General features: G+C 54.6%; 7 protein-coding genes across 7 annotated transcripts; 3 read left to right on the forward strand and 4 right to left on the reverse strand.

The window, feature by feature from the left end:
- Window positions 1-50: 50 nt before the first annotated feature.
- On the reverse strand, window positions 51-649 carry MRS44_005028 (uncharacterized protein; the record flags this gene model as incomplete). The annotated part of the gene is made up of 3 exons (XM_065622417.1): window positions 51-364; window positions 415-513; window positions 562-649. The coding sequence occupies 3 exons, from the start codon at window positions 647-649 to the stop codon at window positions 51-53; spliced, it is 501 nt and encodes a 166-aa protein (XP_065478489.1).
- Window positions 650-962: 313 nt separating this feature from the next.
- On the reverse strand, window positions 963-1,637 carry MRS44_005029 (uncharacterized protein; the record flags this gene model as incomplete). The annotated part of the gene is made up of 1 exon (XM_046268653.2): window positions 963-1,637. The coding sequence occupies one exon, from the start codon at window positions 1,635-1,637 to the stop codon at window positions 963-965; it is 675 nt and encodes a 224-aa protein (XP_046135810.2).
- Window positions 1,638-3,119: 1,482 nt separating this feature from the next.
- On the forward strand, window positions 3,120-5,010 carry MRS44_005030 (uncharacterized protein; the record flags this gene model as incomplete). Its single annotated transcript, XM_065622418.1, has 4 exons — window positions 3,120-3,192; window positions 3,253-3,322; window positions 3,401-3,625; window positions 3,720-5,010. The coding sequence occupies 4 exons, from the start codon at window positions 3,120-3,122 to the stop codon at window positions 5,008-5,010; spliced, it is 1,659 nt and encodes a 552-aa protein (XP_065478490.1).
- Window positions 5,011-5,739: 729 nt separating this feature from the next.
- On the reverse strand, window positions 5,740-6,421 carry MRS44_005031 (uncharacterized protein; the record flags this gene model as incomplete). The annotated part of the gene is made up of 2 exons (XM_046268652.2): window positions 5,740-6,186; window positions 6,257-6,421. The coding sequence occupies 2 exons, from the start codon at window positions 6,419-6,421 to the stop codon at window positions 5,740-5,742; spliced, it is 612 nt and encodes a 203-aa protein (XP_046135808.1).
- Window positions 6,422-7,718: 1,297 nt separating this feature from the next.
- Window positions 7,719-13,955, forward strand: MRS44_005032 (uncharacterized protein; the record flags this gene model as incomplete). The annotated part of the gene is made up of 5 exons (XM_065622419.1): window positions 7,719-7,824; window positions 7,899-8,006; window positions 8,109-11,803; window positions 11,907-13,790; window positions 13,845-13,955. The coding sequence occupies 5 exons, from the start codon at window positions 7,719-7,721 to the stop codon at window positions 13,953-13,955; spliced, it is 5,904 nt and encodes a 1,967-aa protein (XP_065478491.1).
- A 480-nt stretch (window positions 13,956-14,435) lies between these two features.
- Window positions 14,436-16,529, forward strand: MRS44_005033 (uncharacterized protein; the record flags this gene model as incomplete). Its single annotated transcript, XM_065622420.1, has 3 exons — window positions 14,436-15,236; window positions 15,288-15,889; window positions 15,947-16,529. 3 exons carry the CDS (start codon window positions 14,436-14,438, stop codon window positions 16,527-16,529), a joined length of 1,986 nt encoding a protein of 661 aa, XP_065478492.1.
- A 568-nt stretch (window positions 16,530-17,097) lies between these two features.
- On the reverse strand, window positions 17,098-18,344 carry MRS44_005034 (uncharacterized protein; the record flags this gene model as incomplete). Its single annotated transcript, XM_065622421.1, has 8 exons — window positions 17,098-17,190; window positions 17,246-17,557; window positions 17,599-17,863; window positions 17,923-18,003; window positions 18,056-18,085; window positions 18,141-18,151; window positions 18,209-18,231; window positions 18,296-18,344. The coding sequence occupies 8 exons, from the start codon at window positions 18,342-18,344 to the stop codon at window positions 17,098-17,100; spliced, it is 864 nt and encodes a 287-aa protein (XP_065478493.1).
- Between the last annotated feature and the right edge of the window lie 1,826 nt (window positions 18,345-20,170).

Consider the following 20,170-nt stretch of genomic DNA (forward strand, 5'->3'; position numbering starts at 1 on the left):
CCAAGATGGGGCAAAAGATAACAACAAGCCACTGTATGCTCATACACACTCTATCCCCCCAGGCCCCGCCTCCCAACAGTTGCGGCTTCCTTTCGGTCCGAAGCCAAGTCATTGTCGTCCAAAAGTACCAGCTGTTGTTCGTTGGAATCAATTTTAAGGAAAGAAATTCGGTACGTGATGAAGCAGATGCAGAGTCCGAGAAAGACTGGCGGTAGCTGCGCCATCAACTCGCCCTTCTGGTCACGGCAAACTTGGCGAACCGCAAGCCAAGCGTATACTAGACCCGTGGGCCAGAAGAGAGCCAGGGCGCGGTAGAGATCTCTCTCGTGGGCTTTTTGAGCCGGGTGAATGGGACGAGGGAAATCTGAGAATGATGAGTAAATAAGCTTTGAAGGGGGGAAGAATTCGCCTTACTAAAAACATAGCTTGGATAAACTGGATCATTGCAGATGCAGGCCCCAAGCATGAAGAACAAGGGCACAACAATGAGCAGAATGTAATCCAGAAGCATCACTGTACAAGTTAGACAGAGAAAAGGATCAGAGGCAGGGAGAAGCTCACAGCATACTACAGTCGCGTTTAGCTGAGAAGCCTTGATGATGGGCATCATTGGGGTCATGAGCCCCGAGTCATAGTCTTGGACCATCATGATGAGTGATTGTTGAAGGTTGAAGATTTGTCGGTACTGAGAGTAGAGTCGAGATTTGGGTGCGGAGATGAGATTCTTGGTCGACCATAGTGCAGAGAAGAAGTCCTTATATGTCCACTATCCATCACCAAACGTGCGGCTCAAGATTCAAGATGCATTGGAGAAGTCAGTATGACTACTACCAAAATACGGTTTTGAGTCACTCAAGGTTCATTCACGATACAGAAAAGTTTTTTCATTGAGTTATTGAGTGTTGTTCTGCCTAAAGCAAAGGAAATTGTTTGTAGTTAGTCTCCAACACCACGAGTTGGTATCACGATGCTGGCTCTTCATTCCCATCGACTTTGACCTCCTCATCTGCCTTTCCCTCACCGTGTTGCTCATATTGCTCATAATTCTCATATTCATACTCCTCAGCCCTTCTTTCTCCCCAAAAGCCCTTCCCATAGCTAACCAGAATCTCCTCCCCCCTTCGAATACCCCCCGCCCCTTTCTTCTTCTTCCCACTCCCAAGAACCCAAACTCCAACACAGAGCTCACCCCAGCGTTCACACCATACCGTGCGAAACTCGGCGTTCGCCCTTTCACCCACGCCTCGGTAGTCGTTCACGTAGCGCCCTTCGTTGCCCTCACGTGCAGCGTCCACCGCGGCATCCGCTTCACGGTCCAGCCATAGATCGTAGTCACTCTCCGTTGAAGAGGCGGCGCCAGAGTGCACGCGCCCTAGGTACGCGAGAATGAAGCTACCCGGTGCTAGATTCTGTGCTGCAAAGAGGCCGCTCTGGCCGTTGGCTGGATGAGAAGGGTTGGTGATGGGTTGAATTCTAACAAGAGGACAAGGGGTTGCGGTAGAGGAGGATGGGATAGCCGGAATGTCGCTGGAAGGCTTGGTGCGGAGAGACTGTATATGGCCCGGGCTTAAGCTCTTGTCGTGGAGTGGAGCATGGAGGTAAGGGAAGCCATCAGGCCAGTTCTTTGGCCTGGACATGCCGATCTCTTGTTTCTGATGTTGTGCATGCGGTTGATGGTAACAGTCAAGGATGGCAGCAGGAACGTGAAGCTATGAAAGTGGAATTGATGCCCAATCACCAAGTTTTTCTCTCAAACCGGCACCAAGAGTTGGACCTCTAGTCTTCAACTATCAACACAAACACAATGAATTATAATACCAAGAAACTATTGAAACAGGAACCAATTTCTCTTGCAAATGCCGCTTGAGATGTTGTCGACGCGGCTTGGTCCGGCCGGTAGGGTAGGGGTCTTTTAGTTGCAGCCCGGCCGGCCGTGACGTAGTTGTGGCTAGTATTTCCTATTCGGACGCAACGACTGTGCGAAAGCCTATCAGACACCATAACTAAGCCTCATCCGCCTTGGTCAGCCACAGTCTGAGTCGAGGCCTCGGAGTTCACATCTGGATGTCTCGGTCCGGCAAAGCGTGATAAAAATTGATGGAAATGAAGGAATTCACGCATAGAGGAGGCATGCCAGCTGCGCCCGTGGCCCCCTCATTGCCTGCCAATAATGGATGCCTTGAGAAGCACCCGAGATGCTGTCTCGCACTCTCGACCCCCGCAAACCTTGGCGTGGCTAGTGGACTCGCCAAGGCGCATCGCCTGTCACTGCCAGGTGCTTTGCTGGCAAAGTGTAAAGCTGGCACCGCTGGGTGGCCATGTACGAATACGTAATCACCCTGCGCAGCCACTGCCACTTGCCTTCCATTTCCATGCCTTGGGCCTTGGTTCCATTGCTCCCGTCGCCGCTCGCTCCCCAACCCGCCCGACAGCGCCCACCTACAGTATTCATCCTCTTGCTCCTGCACTATCACTTACGAGTCGCGTCCAGCGTCTTTTTTTATATCGCTCAGCTGAAGCTTCTTCTTGTAGGCGGCAGACTTTGCATATCTCGAGCGCTGCTCTCTCATCTCCTGAAGCGCCCTCGCCTCCCTCAAATCCGCGCCCGAGCCGCATCCCAGATCGTGCTGGACATACGTCGTGGTCTCTGGCCGGCTTCCCCGACCTCTCCAAACCCCGACACTACCTAACGCAGGTAGCCAGTCACCCCACGACCGCATCCGCCAACCTCTCCTCTCCACAAACGTCTTTGGCCGTAATCGCCAATTCAAACCAAACACCGGAGTTTTTTATTTGGGGTCTTTGACTGAATCTATCGCAAACGCCGCGTCGCCATCGTCGAGAGCGGGACTGAGCATCTCGTGACCTTGGGAGCTTATTGGGACCCTGGCATACCCCCTCTCTGCGCCTCCCTCCGTCGACTTCATCCACGGAGCGCATTGGAATTTTTGTCGCCGGCATCTTCTTGCTTCAGGGCATCTGACCGGAATACGCCCTCCGAGAACTTCGCCGACTGTTGAAGGAAACCTTGCGGCGACCGATCGATTGGCGCCCAGGACGCAACCCCCTACTTATCCCTACACCAATACCCCGACCGCAAATACCAAGACTCGCCCACCATGTCGAAGGTGATGCGAAGCGTCAAAAATGTGACCAAGGGTTACTCCAGCGCCCAGGTCAAGGTCCGAGAAGGTTCGCACTCTGGTCACTACTCCTGCGCCTCGGAACGCCCGCTGACGAGTTGAACAACAGCGACCAGCAATGACCCCTGGGGTCCGACTGGCACTCAGATGAGCGAAATCGCTCAGATGACCTACAACACGTACGTAGGCGTACCAAGACCCGGTTCAATTCTCCTTGTCGCAAAGCCCCGAGTACTGACTTGACATGGCGCGATTAGTTCCACAGAGTTCTACGAGATCATGGACATGATCGATAAGCGTTTGAACGACAAGGGAAAGAACTGGCGACACGTCCTCAAAGCTCTCAAGGTTCTTGATTACTGTCTGCACGAGGGCTCAGAGCTTGTCGTCACTTGGGCTCGCCAGAGCATTTACATTATCAAGACCCTGCGAGAGTTTCAATACGTCGATGAAGAGGGTCGCGATGTTGGACAGAACGGCAAGTGGATTGACTCAGTCGCATATGGTGGTCGCTAACGGTTGAAAAGTCCGAGTTGCTGCAAAGGAGTTGACTGCTCTGATTTTGGATGAGGATAGACTACGAGCCGAGCGAAGCGATCGGAGATCCTGGAAGTCGCGCGTTACCGGACTCGAGGAGTTCGCCCCCCAGCATGCCGAGCCCGCCGCACATGGGAACCGGCGCCCGCGCGAGAGGCGGGTGGCGAACGATGAGGAAGATACCGAGTACCGCTTGGCTATCGAGGCCAGCAAGTATCAAGAGGAGGAAGACCGGAAAAAGCGAGAGAGCCGACAGCATGGGGTGGATGATGATGATGACCTCCAAAAGGCGATCAAGCTTAGCCAGGAGGAGGAGGAGAGGAGGCGCAAGGAGTTGGAGGAGAGCAATGCTCACTCTCTCTTCGATGATGATCCTGTCCCGCAGCAGCAAACCAGCCAGCCGCAGTACACTGGCTTCAACCAAGGATACCAGCAAGGAAACCCAGTCGACTTCTTCGCAAACCCCATCGACCAGAACCAACCCCAGCCCACTGGCTACATGGCCAATGCCTATACCGGGTTCCCGCAGCAGGGACAGCCCACTGGCTTCCAGACGAACCTCAACACCGGCTTCGGCCAGCCCATGAACATGGATCCTTATGGCCAGCAACAGGCCCAGCAACAGCAACAGCAGCTGGCCTTCCAGCAGCCTCAGCCCACTGGCTTCAACCCCTACCTGCAACAGCAACCGCAGCAGCCGCAACAGTCACTATCGTCACCAGCTTCCCCTGAGCCCACTCTCCAGCCCGGCAGCAACAATCCCTGGGCAACTCACAACAACCAGGCCCAAGCGCTGCAGCCCACTCCAACTGGATCTAACAACCCGTTTGCCCAGTTCAGCCGCCCACAATCTGCCCGACCCAACCCCATTTCTTCCCTGGGCTCTCTCCCTGAGCAGAAGACCCTCAACACCTTTAGCAGCCAACCCCAGCTGCAACAGCAGAACAGCTTCCCCCAGGCACAACCGGCATTCAACGCTCCTCAGAAGGAGATGAACGAGCACGAGACCCGGCTCAACTCGCTGCTCGCTACCGGTGACGGTATGGACACCTTTGGCAACACAGGTAACCTCCGTATCCCCGCCCAGCACACCGCCCCAGGCACATTTGTGAACAGCGCTGGTGCGGGTGTGGCCCGAATCAACGCCGAGGCAACAGGAAACAACCCATTCCTTCGACAGCAGTTCACAGGCATGCCCACCGTCAACTACGGCGCCCAGATGCCTGCGGCTACTGGGCCTGCGGGCTTGAACGGCCAGACCAACAACCCTTTCGCTGCCCACCCAGCACCGCAACAACAGCAGCAGAACCAAGACCTGATCCAATTCTAACCCCAGCTTTGAGATCTTGACTCACGTCCCTCCAACTCTGCCGGCCATATCTGGCTGAGCGACTCCTCTATTTGATCATCCACCTTTTCTTTGTTACACCTTCACCTTCACACCTTCCGGACCTGATCCGATTCCCGTGTTTTGCGCAGGCGAAGTATGGTATTCCCCTGTTCACAGTACATTTTTGTGGCTTTCGACCAAAGTTGAGCTGGTATCTGGGAGGCCTAGTTGTCGGGAATAGGAAGCTCTTGCGATGATGGACTATGGGGGATTTAGACAGCGCGCCTGACGCATTCAAAAACAATTCTTAGATCTCATTGAAATCTACTCCATACTCCGTTGCAATCCTTTGCGCCATTCCCTCCTCGTCCTTGTTTAAAGCCTGACAACTAGCGAGCAAAATGCTGGTGAAGACTGGACCTGCCACTTCGCCTGACCCAGCTGTTTGACGTGTGTTGTTGGTCTTGTTTGAATTCGTCACACCCCAGGGTTATGTGGACGACTATGAGATGAGTGCTTGCCAAAAGATGACCCTGACAGTGAATAGCCCTCGACCGTCGAAAGAAGGACCTCGAAAATTGAAGTCTTTGAAGCTTGACGCGGCGAGTGGGAGGCGCGCAAACCCTTTGACGATCCGGACGCTTGTTCAGGAACTGTGGCTCCCTGTCTGCCGTGGCCTGGCATGTCCATGATATCCATGCCCTTGAAGGGCCCTCTTTAAATATGCGCTTACCCAGCCTCCTCCATCATCTGGATGAATTCCTCCAGGTTGACACCGCCCTTGCCCTCGTGGTCCAGATGTTCAATCATGCTTTGGATCTCTTCGTCCGTCATTGTCCTCTCCTCTTTAATGTCCGAGGCCAAGCGTCGCATATCCTCAAAGGATATTATGCCATCTCCATCGTAGTCAAACATGTTGAACACCTTTGTCGCTTCTTGCCGGGGATCTCGATTGGCTAATAGCTTGGCGGCGCATAGCCTGAACTGGTCGAGATAGACGTAGAGGCGGTTTACGGGACAGCTGTGAGGGTCCTGCCAGTCTGGAGGCACGGTGCCGTATGATTCTAGCTCTCTGAAGTAGTCGGGCTTGGACATGTCGAACCCGAGAGCTGCTAGCGAGTGTCTAAACTCGTAGCTGTTGAGCCATCCCTTCTTTTTCATGTCCATGAGGTCAAACTAGTAGCGGCGGGTTGAATGTGAGCTAGGGCGTCTTGGTGTTTTCTGCAGCTGGATGGGCGCGACCTACGACTTCATCAATGTGCTCGCGATCCTCCTCGGGAATGGTGCTGTATTCTTCGTTGGATGAAACTTGAGGAGCCACCGGTTGTCGAGACTGAGGCGGGTGACTTGAGCCACCGCCGCCTATTGACCGCACGGGAAAGGCAGGGCGTGGTGTTGTGTGCGAATTCATTGTTATTGCTGCGAGACGCAGGTGGCTGGGGAGGAATTCCGAAAAAGGCGGCGCGGGTCGACGAAGAGGGCAATTGGAAAGATGACACCGCTGGAAGAGAGAGATACTGTCGAGATTATGATTTAGCTATGATCGCGGAACTCGATAATGGCGGAGCAGGTCGGCGCGAAGCGGTCGAGATGCAGGATGGGCGTGGCGCAAGGGCTGCTTCGTGGTGTTGTTGCTCGCAATGGATATGGATCCATGAGCTGAGAGAAAGCTTGCGACGCGACCAACCAAAGACGCGCTCCTAGCTTCGCGCCCGGGTGGCCGAGTCTGCCTTAGCACAGCTAGGGGTGCAGGAAAAAATAGGGTACCTACAGCAAACTGGCAACTCTAAAGTGTTGAACCCAAAGGAAAAGCGGACGAAAGAGGTTTGAAGGGGAAAGTAAACGCTTGAGCTTTCAAAAGGGCTTTCCAATTTTTCATCACGATTTTCGAAATAATTAAATGCATTTTTCTGGAGATCGAATCTTTGTCGTAAAACAAGTGCTCTGCGCATCTTCACCGGGTGTCTCAACTTTTACTGAGACTGCATGCCTGTGTACCTGCTGATCAAGTCACTCTCTAGGCATACCGCAGGCACCAGTGACTCAGCCTGCGAGTAACCCAGCCCCGACATTTAATTGGCCCATGTTAGTCAGCACAGTGACCGAGGCCAATAAGGTACAAAGTTATTGTCTGAGGCAGCAACGCAGCAGCTGCCAACCTGCCTGAGCACGGAGGTCCGCCCCAAAAAAAAGCTGGCTGGACTGACGGCCGAGAGAGACTGACCTCACCACCAACTCATCCATCGCCACGAGCTCGAGGTGTATAAGGGCGCCCATCTCTTCTGGTCCGCTCTTTCTCTCCCTGCTCTTTCGATCATCCCCTCCTTTCCCGTTTCCTTGTTTTCCCCCTTCCTTCGTGACACACGCAGTTCTTGCTGCGGCCTCTGGCTCTCGCCCCGAAGCGCTTTTTCCAGCTGCACTCTCCCCTGTTCCTTTTTTCTGCAGTGGTGGTGCAACACAACAGCGCGTTTTCGTATCTCTCAGTCTTGAGAAGCTCGGCGCCATCTCACCATCGCGAGACTATCCATCGTCGATTCATCTCGGACGATCAGTTTTGCGACTACACGCGCGATTCGCATCAATTCGACCATCGATTTCGCATCGCGAGCTATCCACAGTAACGACAACAGCGCGACAGCTGCTGCAAGCTCGCCGCGAGAAGTACACACCCTCCTCTCCCGAGCCGCGTCGATAGCGTGACCGACATCATGTCTTTCGGCGGCGGTTTCGGTGGCTTCGGCCAAAATAACAACAACACGAACCAGTCGTCAGGCTTTGGCGGCTTCGGAGCCAATAATACTACAAACACCTCAGGTAAGCAACATGCCTTTTCAACCATCCGGTGGATGATGATGATGGCGGCGGTGCTGATTGGAATCGCCCGAAAGGCTTCGGGACGAACAACACTGGCGGCGGTTTTGGCCAAACGAACACGTCCGGTGGCCTCTTTGGGGGCAACAACAACAACGCCTCGAGCGGCTTCGGCTCATCGACCGGTACGCAGAATCTGTTTCGACGCGCCGCTGCCATCTACGATTGAGAGAGGAAACGGAGCGGCGATCACCGATCTTCGACACAAACATACTGACGATTCTTAGGCGGATTTGGAGCCAACACGACCGGCGGCTTCGGCAGCAAGCCTGCCACCACCTTTGGTTCCACTGGCAACACTGGTACCGGCCTCTTCGGAGCCTCCAATACCACGACCAACACTGGAACTGGCTTTGGAGGATTTGGCAACACGACCAACAATACCTCGACGTTTGGAAGCACCAACACTGGAGGTGGTATGTTTGGAAACAACAATGCCAACAAGACTGGTTTCGGGACCACGGCCAACACCGGCGGTTCGCTCTTTGGCGGTGGAAACACCAACACCACCGGAACCGGATTTGGTAGCGGGTTCGGCACTTCCAACACCAATACCCTCGGCGGCGGCGTTGGTGACCCTCCAGGCACTGCTATAACCCCTTTCCAGGCCCACACCGAGAAGGAGCCAAACAGCACCTCGACCAATTCGTTCCAGAACGTTCTCTTCCAGGACCCTTACAAGAAGTGGTCGGCCGAAGAGCTTCGACTTGCAGACTATGTTCAGGGACGGCGGCATGGCAATGCCAGCGGCGGCGGTGCGTTTGGCGTGAGCTCGGGTTTTGGTGGAGGTTTTGGCACTAACACAAATACTACCACGACATCAGGCTTCGGAACGAACACGAACACAACTGGCGGTCTCTTCGGAGGAGGAAACACCACCAACAATACCACAACCACAGGCTTCGGCTCTACGGGCTTTGGCTCTACAGCCACTACCAACAACACCACCGGTGGAGGCTTGTTCGGCAACAACGCCAACAAGCCTGCAGGTGGTCTGTTTGGTAGCAGCACAACGAACACGGGTGGTGGCCTCTTCGGAGGAGGAAACACCAATACCAACACCAGCGGTTTCGGCGCCACGAACAACACCGGAACGGGCTTCGGCCAAACCAACACGAACACCGGTGGTGGTCTTTTTGGAGGTGCCCAGAACAAGCCTGCTGGTACTGGGTTCAGCTTCGGCAACACCAACAACACGACCACTACAAGTGGTTTTGGAAACACCACGAACAGCGCCTTTGGAGCAACCAACACGAATACCAACACTGGTGGTGGCCTGTTTGGCAACAATACCAACACCAACCAGACTTCGGGCCTCTTCGGTGGTAACAACAACGCCCAGCAGACGAACACTGGAACTGGATTGTTTGGTCAAAACAATGCCAACAACAACACTGGTGGAGGCTTGTTCGGCAACAACGCCAACAAGCCTGCAGGCGGCCTGTTTGGCAATACCACTCAGACCAACACCACTGGCGGCGGCCTTTTCGGTGGAGGAAACACCAATACCAACACCACTGGTTTTGGCGCCACGAACAACACTGCCGGTGGCGGCCTGTTCGGAAACAAGCCTGCCACTGGGGGCTCTCTCTTCGGGGGCAACAACACTGCTCAGCCAAACACTGGCGGTACAGGCCTTTTCGGTGGTCTCGGCTCCAACAACACGAACCAGGCAACGACTGGCGGTTCTCTCTTTGGAAACACAAACAACCAACAGCAGAAGCCCAATGTGTTCGGTGGCACCAACAACGTCACTGGATCTAGCTTGTTCGGCGGTCAAAACCCAAACCAGGGTTCGTCTCTGTTTGGCGCAAGCACAAACCAGCAGCAGCAGGTGAATGGTTCTTCGTTGCTTGGCAACAGCCAATCAGCCAATGCTCCCCAGGGACTCACGGCGAACATTAATGATGTCTCGGCGTTTGGCTCCCCTGGTTTGTTTGCTGGCTTGGGAGGCAACGAGGTCCAAAACCCCGGCCCTCTTGCTACTCCCCTCAACGGAAGCTCTAAGCCTAGGAGAAGCTCGATCTTGCCCATGTACAAGCTGGCGCCTGCGTCCGCATCCCGCTATGCCACTCCCCAGAAGAGGGGCTTTGGTTTCTCGTACAGCACTTACGGCACTCCCTCAGGCAGCCCTGCTAGTAGCATCTCGAGTACGCCTGGAAACGGAAACCTCGGCCACAGCTTGCTGGGCTCTAGCAGGAATGGTGGATTGAGCAGGAGCATGTCTACTAATAACCTTCGTCGCAGCTTCAACACGGAGGACAGCATCCTTGCCCCTGGAGCGTTTTCTAATGGATCTCAGCCTCGGTGGTACGGCAGCACTGGGTCCAAGAAGCTTGTCATCAACAGAGACATTAGAAGTGATCTGTTCTCGACTCCGCAGAAGGACAAGTCGTCTGACGCTGGCAACGGATCCCGCAAGCTTTCGAAGCGCGTCAGCTTCGACACAAGCAACGTCGATGCCGAGGACAGTACTCCTGTTCGCGGCGCTCTTCCCGCCCCCGAGGATGTCGGCAGCCCCTCCAACGAGGAGACTCCCCGCCAGACTCGTCCGACTAACGGTTCGAACGGCTCCAAGACTCCTGAGATGGAGGAGGTTAAGGGCAAGGAGCTTGCTATCGTCCATGAAGAAGACAACACGGCCACCCCGGAAGCTGCTTCAGCTAACAACTTCGACAATGCTCCTGGTCAATACTGGATGCAGCCCCCCAAGGAGGATCTCGAAAAGATGAACCGCATGCAGCGACAGAAGGTTGACGGCTTCACTGTTGGACGTGACAATGTTGGATACGTCTCTTTCAAGGTTCCCGTTGACATCAGCAACATTGATCTTGACGACATTTGCGGTGGCCTGATTGTTCTTCAACCCCGATCGGCCACTGTCTATCCTGTGGCAGCCAAGAAGCCACCTGTTGGAAAGGGTCTCAATGTGCCCGCGCGAATTGCTCTGGAACAGTCCTGGCCTCGTGGAGCTCGCGACAAGAGAATCTCCAACGACCCCAAGCGGTTCAACAAGCACGTCGAGCGTCTTAAGCGAATCGAGAACACGGCCTTTGAGAGCTACGATCAGGATACGGGCGTCTGGGTCTTCTCGGTTGAGCACTTCACCACCTACGGCCTCGATGATGATGACTCGGATGATGAGGAAGATGTCACTCAGCAGGAGCCTGCGCTTCCCCAAGAAATGGCTCTGGATACCACTGGCAGCACTCCAATGGAGGATGACACCTTTGAGTTCCGGATGCACCGAGGCGTGCCCGGTGGCTTTGACGAGCAGGCGCAGATGTATGAAGGTGATTTCTCTGGCCAGCAGTCTTTTTTAGGGGTTAGCTCCGCGGATTCTGCGCCCAACGATGTCAGGCTGTCTCTCGATGATGAGTACGCCGAAGACGTGGGTGAGGAATATGACGTGTCCGAGGATGAAGACATGGCGAGGTCTTCCCTTGAACACCATCTTGCCGCGGAGCATGACGATGCCTCGTCCGAGGATGCCCAGGATGCCGTCAAGGCGACTCCTGGAGGCATCCTCAGAGCTAGAATGCGAGCTGTGAAGGACTCTGCTGGTCCTGTACAGCTCGAGGTTGCAGATGGAGATGACTGGATGGAGATGTTGAGGAAGACTGTCAGCCCTGTCAAGCGAGATCGACAGCTTCTCAGGGAGCTGAACGAATCCCCTTCGAGACAGACCGGCGTGCTGATCGACCTTGATAAGAGCGGGAACGACACATTGCGGAAGTCGTCGATCTGGAGGAAGAGCACAGCCAAGAATGACAGGATGGATAATTTTGCTGCCAGCACAATTGGCATGGACAAGGGACGTGGTTTTGCGACGAGTATCGACCTCATGAACTCTCTGTTCGAGAAGCCCAAGCCAGCACCCAAGAATCTTCGAGCCTCTATCCCTGGCAAAGGCTTCCCCAAGGTCGGTTCCCTAGCAGTTGCCTGAATGGCCCCAGATTGAAACACGCTGGAGGTTTATGTAACTATGACTTATATATGAATTGATGCTAAGATTGGATAATTAGTGGCCCTACGAGCGACAGGACAAGAATTTGACTATTGATCATGACGAAAAGGTCTTCCACGACGCAGGCCGGCCGACCTGGGGACCCGACGAGACACTCGTTGTTCCTCGACCGTTTGACCCTGAGAGTGGTCGACGATCGATTCCTCGGACCTCGGACCTCCTTTCATTCAAGCGTTCTTCGATCCAGACGGAAACCCAGGAGCTTCGATTGGCCACCTTCTCTACAGATGTAGGTTTCCCCAAAAACAAGCTTTTGTGTGACCCTACTGACCGGCATATGCAGTCCTCCAAGAGGTATCTTAACAGCCAGGATAAGCTGACCGAGATCCGAGTGGTTGACGATATTCCCGTAGCCTCACTGAAGGCAGCTAGTCTGAAGGATGTTTTCCATCACCAGGACATGAATGATCCTTCTAGTATGCAGGAGAAGCATGTCTGGGACCTGGCGAGCATTCTCTTTGACGACCTAGAACCTCATCCTACCCAGCCCGAACATCTGATTCGAAGGGCTGAATTGTCTCATTTTTGGACCGACTTGGTTGATCAAGCTTCATCAACAACCATTGGCCTTGCAGGTTCGAGTGAAGAGAAGGCTGTCGCTTGCCTTGCCGGCCATCGGGTTACTGAGGCTTGCAAGCACCTTCTCGATGGCAAGAACTTCCGCCTTGCCACCCTTGTCCCCCTTATTGGCACCAATGATGCTGCCAAGAAGGACATGAGGGAACAGCTCAAAGCCTGGCACGACTCGAAGATGCTCTCAGAGTTCTCTGAATCGATCCGAACCATTTATGAGCTCCTGAGTGGTAACGCGTGTGTCTGCGAAGGCATGAAGGGAGTTCCTGTTGAGGACCGGCTGGACTCGTTCGTCATTTCCAAGAAGTTTGGGCTGGACTGGAAGCAATCCTTCGGTCTCCGACTGTGGTATGGAATTGCGCAGTCTGACGACCTGGCGGCCGCAGTCCAAGGGTTCAAGAATGATGTGGACCAGGAGAAGGAGTATCTGCCACTCCCATGGTACATCGACCAGGGCATCAAGCCACTGTGGGACGATGTGGACTCTGACCGCAGACAGGATCTCCTCTGGGGTCTCTTGCAGCTGTACGCAAACGATGCTTCTGACCTGGAGGCTATCTTGCGGCCCGAAAACTCGCAGCTCTCACCTCTTGACATGCGGCTGACATGGCAACTGGGTCTTGCACTGGTGTCTACTGGCAAGGTCTCGTTTGGGGAGAGGGCCACTGAGAAGGCCGACGCTGCTACCATCGCCTACGCATCACAACTCACCAGTGCTGGCGAGTGGCTTGAAGCTGTGTTCGTGCTGCTCCACCTGAGCAACTCGGTTGCCCGAAAGATGGCCATTCAAGAACACCTGGCTCGACACGCCGGTTCGATTGGGGATGAGACAAGCACGGCATTTGGAGTCCTGGTCGAGAAGTTCTGCATTCCCTCGTCGTGGATCTGGGAGGCTCTGGCTCTGTACATGCGCAGCGTGAAGAAGGATGCGTATGCTGAAGTCCAGTGCCTTCTGCGCGCTGGCTCTTTTGTCGAGGCTCACCGGGTGCTGGTCAAGGAGGTTGCGCCTTTGGCGATTGTGGAGCGTGAGTATGACAACCTGTCAGCTCTCATCTCTCAGTTTGAGGGCCGGCACATGGCTATTTCGAACTGGTCATTGGGTGGAGAGATTTACAACCTCTTCTTGACGCTGATCCAGCACCGAAGCAAGGGTGAGATGCCACCAGCTATTGTGCTGGAGAGACTTCTCGCTGGGCTGCATGCAATGGATGAGGATGTGGCAGATTCAGAGGTTTTGCGGTACGCTGCTGTGTCGGACATGGCAGATGAGACTGCCAAGGAGATTTTGAAGGCTACAAAGAAAAAACAGGTATGTCAAGAAGATGCGATCCCTTGCCATGAATCAGTACTAACACACCCTCAGGACATGGAACTTCGGGCCAAGATTCTCAACTTGCCCCTGACACAGGACCGCCTGCTGGCATACTCAGTGGACCTGGGCATGGATCGTTATCGGGAGGTGATGTCTCATTAAGAAGGAGTGCAGTGTGGGAGTGACTGTATAGGCATGTTGCCGCATTCGGGGATTATACGATTGCGTTTTGGTAATGTTTTATTGAAGAAGCCGAGGGCCTCGAAGGATGAGGCCAGGATTGTAGATTAGTTAGATAGTTACAGGAAGAAAAAGGGTTGGGTCTCTACCACTGCCGTGTCAATCAAGGGATCGACACAACATGAGAACGATATTGGAAGTGAACTTTGACAAAACATACTAAAAAGATATCTTTTTCTTATTATTATTGCTTTACCCTCATTCTTAGGTAGGGGTATGCTAATAGATTGTCCTGTCTTGCCCTTCTTTTTCGACTGTGAGTTATTATCCCTTCTTGTTCAGCTGTGAATCACCGTCCCTTTTGAATATATAAATACCTCTTCCATCTCCTCTTCTCCTCCTACTTTTCTCCTCATCCACTCAACTCTTCCACCTCCTCTTCTCCCTTCTCATCCAGACATCATGCCGCGCGCCACCTCCGAAGAGGGTGAGGTCGACCACATTGACCTCACCGTCAATCCTGAGGACCTCATGGATGTGGATGAGGATGAGGACCGAGTGAGAGAGGAATCAAGCCTCTTTCTCCCCAACAGCGTCACGCCGCCTCTTTCCACTGACGTTACCTTCATTGATCTCGTCGCCAACGACGGTGAGCCGGACGATGAGCCAGGAATTCCTCGGGGAAGATCCGACTCAAGTCTCTTTGTCCATGACGATCCCGAGGACGAGGGCACCATTGAGAACGGAAGCAACAATGATGACAACGCCATCAACGTCGACAACGATAACGAAGACGACGACATGAACGGCAACGACGATGACAACTCTAACGACATGAATGACGATGATGATGACAACGGCAACGACAACGACAACGACAACAACATGAACGACAACGACGATGATAACGACGATGACAACGATGATGACAACAACGAAGACAATGAAGACAACGATGACAACGACGATAGCGACGACAACGACGATGGTGTCCCGTCCGACGAAAAGAACGCGGACGCAGCGCTCGAAGAGGCTCTTGAGGAGGAAGGGATCACTGAGCCCGATTGGGCTGAAGGATGCTTGAGAACGTGCAAGCCTCACTGGGATGAGGTCGCTCACGTACTCCTGAGATACCGTCGGCGCTTCCTCCTCAAGAGGACCGAGCTCCGAAACGTCAAGACCAGCCTCCGTCAACAACTCCGTCAGCTCAGACAGGAGAATCGACGGCTCCAGGCCCGTGGGCAGCGGCGCCCACACAACAAGGTACGTAGCAGCTCCCCCAATGCGCCCTCGACATGTACTGACAGGTGATAGTCGTGGCGTAGAATCGTTCGCCTCTGGGTTTGTGGACCCCTGAGGCCCCAAGGCTTTCGGAACTGGGGAGATATCTACAAGCTTTCGTGCAAGGAGGAGAACATGTCGTGGTCTTTTAGCACGCGAAAGTCCTCCAAGATGCACCCAGGCCTCAAGCTGCGTGCTCCCGATGACGAGGAAGAAGAAGAAGGGATCGTGGCGATTTCTGATGACGAGGAAGAGGAATCCCCTGATTCAGGCTCCGTCCGAGGGCCACCTCCAAATCGACCGTCACCTCCAGGTCAGTCACCGTCTCTGGGAGGTCCACGGCAGTCCTCCCTTGAACGACTCCCCATCAAGCTGCAGATCAAGATCTTCTCCTACCTCTTCGTCTTTGAGCGAGAGCTGGTACACGCCATCTCCCGCCTGGACCCGTACTACGAGCCGACCGAGGTGCCTCGCAACTGCAATGGTCGAGTCTCCCTCCTGCACCGCTTCCACGTTGGCCAGGAGAGCGTCTCTCTGACCTTTGGAGCCATCAAGCCGCAGGAGCTCCTCGCTCCGCTCCTCGTGTCCAAGCACTTCAACTACCTTGGAGCCAGCCTCTTCTACGGGAGCAACACGTTCGCATTCTCTTCCATCGGCGAGTAGGGTCGCTTTGCAAGCGGAATCGGCGCCAGGCTCCAGCACGTCCAGCACGTCGAAATCCTGTGGATGGGCTCCCAGTGTGTCACCTACAAGCCCGACAACAAGCGCCGGTACACGTCGCGACGGACGCACCACCTCGCCTGGTTCAGCGAGGCCCGCCGCCTCAAGTCCATCGCCGTATACATCCCCGAGTCGTCCAAGCAGTACATGCGACGCAAGCACGAGCCCCCTCACATCATCGAGTACATGGCCGACAAGACGGCCGGGCAGCCCAACTACCGCCGCTTCCGCGCCCTGCGCACCATCCCGGGGCTCGACTACCTCCATGTGCTCCGTGGGCTCAACGGCATCACCTTCTGGGACTACGACAAGTGGCTGGAGCTGGGCTCCAAGCTGCCCGTCCGCGACTGGACCTTTGTGAGCGACCTCAACAACACGGTGCGCCGTGCCAAGGCGGAGGAGGACATGAGATTTTGCACGCTTCGCAGGCTGGCCCCTTTCGTCATTGGATATCGCCCTGATGACGAAATCATCGACGAGATGGAAACCTTTGTCAACCAGTACTCGCCGGGCTGTGGTGGGCAGGTCGTCGACCTGACTATGGATGATGACTAGACAGGTTGGATTGCGACGGGCAAGCGCATGATGGAGATGCAGGAGAGGAGGATATCACATCCAGGTTGGTAGCTAAATAGGAGGCAACAGTTAGCACTGAGGACATGATGAGCTTCATTTCAATCGAAATCTCGATTTTTGCTGAACAAGGTAGCCTAAGAACCATTTCTAATAATTGATCACTTGCAGATACACTCATAGTTATTGTCTCCATCCCATGAAGCTCAACAGCAGACACAAGACTCACAAAGTGATTCAAAGACATTGAATTGGCTCGAGATCTATAGGTAGCCTAGCCTAGCCTACTCCAATGCAAACCGACCTGCCCCTGTCCCTCTTTGTAGGTATACAACCGGCCCAACACCATCCGACGCGGATTCTAGCTGAAACGGAACGTACCGTGCGTGGCACTTGCAATATTCAGTACACCACTCCAATTTCTTTTCTCCAGATGCCCATGCCCTCCGGAAGCCGTCCTTGTATGTGTAGCGCGGCGTGGTATCGTTGAATGCTTCCTCTCTTTTTTGATTCTTGTCTCCTGGCTCTTTTACCCCTGTACTCCAACATCTCAGTTAGTGGGGTAGTGCCACGAGCGGAAAGTATCCATGACGGTGGTGAAGACGACGAGAAGGATACCACCTCCGGGGCCAAGACGCAGAACCTGTAAACATGTCAGCACGAGAATGGCCTCATGCGCTCTCGGCCCAGAAACTCACCTTGGGCAGGAAACCCTTGTAAAGAGCGCTGAATCCCTCCTCCTTGGCCACGGTAAAGACCGCGGGCCAAGCCCAGTTGTACTTGGGAACCTGGCCGGGGACCTTGGGGGTGTTTTGGATTCGGCTCTTGACCACGTCGAGGGGCGTGTTGAGGATGGTTCCGACGGTACCACCGATACCTCCGGAAATCATGTCGTTGACCATCTGGCCCTGCTTGGTGTCGGACTTGGGGAGAAGCTGTCGGACCTGGAAGATACAGCCGAAGTAGCCGGCGTTCCAGAGGATGTGGCGCCACATGGTGCTCTCGAGACCCTGGTATAGAGTGAGGGGCCCTCGTTCTTGACCGTCTTGACGACGCAGTCGACCATGCCGTTGTACTTTCCAGCCGAGGCCTTGTCTTGCAGGCGGATCTTGACGAGCTCGAAGGGGACGACCACAAATGACTCGGTGGCTCCGGCCGAGGCGCCTGTGAGGATGGAGAGCTGCTGGTTCATCGAGGTGACGCCAAACATGTTTCGGTAGATCTTGCCCCATTCGTCGTTGGCAGCGAACTTGGTGGCTCGCTTGGGAGCCTCCATGAGGATGGGCGCAGAGATGCCGCGGTAGAGTCGCGAGAAGCTATCGCGGGGTTAGCATCAAGAGTCTGGAGCGCAACTGCTGGCGCATTGGGCATTTACCCCTCCTGCTTGATGATCTTGCGGAAGCAGTCAAGCATGCCATTGTAGGCGTCGGCGCCGGCGGCGTTGGTCTGGAGTTGGCTGTTGAAAATTAGCAATTGGCTCGTATCTTGGGCGCCGTTGGAAGCATTACACTCGGGTCTTGACCACGTCAAGAGGGTACCTGGAGAGACTTGTTAGTTGAGTGTCTCAGAGGCACGCGACAAATGCGATCATACATGACCAGAATCTACAACAAGCGGCAAATTAGCAACAGCCAACTCTAGAGCAATCGGCACAATCATACCTCCGAGACGCCAGCAATGGCGCCTAATCACGAAAAGTCAGCCATTGAGTCCGGGCGAAGCGCCAAGTTCAATATGGAGATGCCTACCTGCGGCGAACTGGTAGACGAAGGGGAGGGGCTTGTCGTTGTTGGACATTTTGGCGACTGGACTGGACCGGGCGGCTTAAGACGGGAGAACACGAGCAAGGACAAGAAGAGGAGAGAAGAGGCTGAGCGGAGATTGTCGCGGGTTGTCGAGAAAAAAGAAGAGAGGGAGAGAAGAAGGAGAGAGAGAGAGAGAGTCAGAGCAGAGATGGCGACCTCCGAGCGAAGACCGGGCCGGGGAGGGAATTTGTTTCGGTGGTGGTGGTGGTGGTCTTATCGGGCTTAGCGATAACGGGGTAAAAGCAACTCCCCCCACAGACGGAGGAGCTTCACGGTGGAGGTCAACGGCTAGAAATAGGACGACGCCGAAGGGGGCCTAACAAGAGTGGACTTTGGTTGGATTGGATGGGATGGGCTTGACTGTGGAGATGGGCAAGAGACGGCGAGAGAGCGAGACCTGGGGGAGGGGAAGTTATTAGCTTCTACTTGGTCTGTATGTAGATTCCTCGGTGAGACGGTAGGTCAGCCAGATCCCAATACGCCGACTCTTCTCCGACCAGGTGACGATCGCTTGTCTGCTGTTTTAGGAAAGAGGATGAGATCACTTGTTCCATCCAACGGTTTCTACTTGAGCCTAATGACTTGAATCCAAGACACATTTTACTGTCAGGTATGCTCCTCTCAACCTTTTTTCTACCCAATGATGAAATAATCCATCTTGTGCTACCCCAAAAACGTCGTCATATGCAAACCCGGCTGCCCGATGCCCGCCACCGGGCTTGAGGCTCCCGACCAGAGACACGCCCCAAGAAGCAGGAACAGCGTCAGATTCCCGGACGGGGACCCCTTCAGCTCCCTCCTCCGGTACCTGAATGGGTAGGGCATCGGCACTGGAGGGAGGGGAGGGACCCTTGTCCCTGCAGAACCTTTCCAAAACCCTCGCCCTGTCCCTCGCCCGATAGGCTCTGCTAAAGGGAAGCCCTGACTGCAGCCACGGCTCCACGGGGCCGGGACGTCAAAAGGAAAAGAAGCTTTCTTTTGCTCCAAAAGACGTGGGATGGCGAAACCGGGCGTGGGAGGGACAAGTCGGCGCGGAGACTTGCCGGTTGTGCATCCGAGCCGACTTTTGGAGAGTCGAGGTTGACGACGAGTTTCGGCCATGGTTGATTTACAGGGCCAAGAAGCCGAATCCGACACCAAAATGGGAACGCTTCCTCGGAACATTTCTGATGTACTGTCTCATGGCATCAACCCCCCGCGAATTGCTGCGCACGCGCCCGGTCAAGACACCGGGCGGCCACGGCGTCCGTCCCCCGTCGACCGAGCGGATGCTGAGCGTCTCCCCAATCCGGTCTAGCCCTGGGATTCAGCAACGCGCTGAAGACGGGAACGGGGTTTGGAGTTGAGTGTTTGAAAAGGCCGCAAAACTTCATTCATTGGCATGACCCGGTATTATGTGTGAGTTTACCATACGGAGTATATAGGCCAGGGCTGTCAACTCGCCGTTATGCCAGCTTTTAACCAAGCAACTCGAAAACAACATCAGAAGTATGCCCAGTCAATGTCAACAGCACTTTATTAATCCTCTCTCTAGCGTGCGCTCGTAATGGCCCCTAAAGTGGCCATCGTATGGTTTCTGCGGTTCCGTATCTCCTCGACTTGCCAATCCGTTCGTCCTTGACCTGCCTCTCCATCTGAGCGTGAGTGGTGATGCTGTCTCAGCGCCTGGACCAGCCAGCCCATCCTTGACCGAGAATCCCTGGCTCCCTTGTGTCCGGTTGCGAGGGATGCTTGCTCACTCACCCCAAGCTGTGAGATGCAGCAACAACCACATCTCATCTCCTTGTCCCAGGTGCTTTGCACCCCATGCAACCATCG

Source organism: Fusarium solani, assembly GCF_023522795.1.
Source record: "Fusarium solani strain SB1 chromosome Unknown bctg00000002, whole genome shotgun sequence".
Classification (NCBI taxonomy): Eukaryota; Fungi; Ascomycota; class Sordariomycetes; order Hypocreales; family Nectriaceae; genus Fusarium; species Fusarium solani.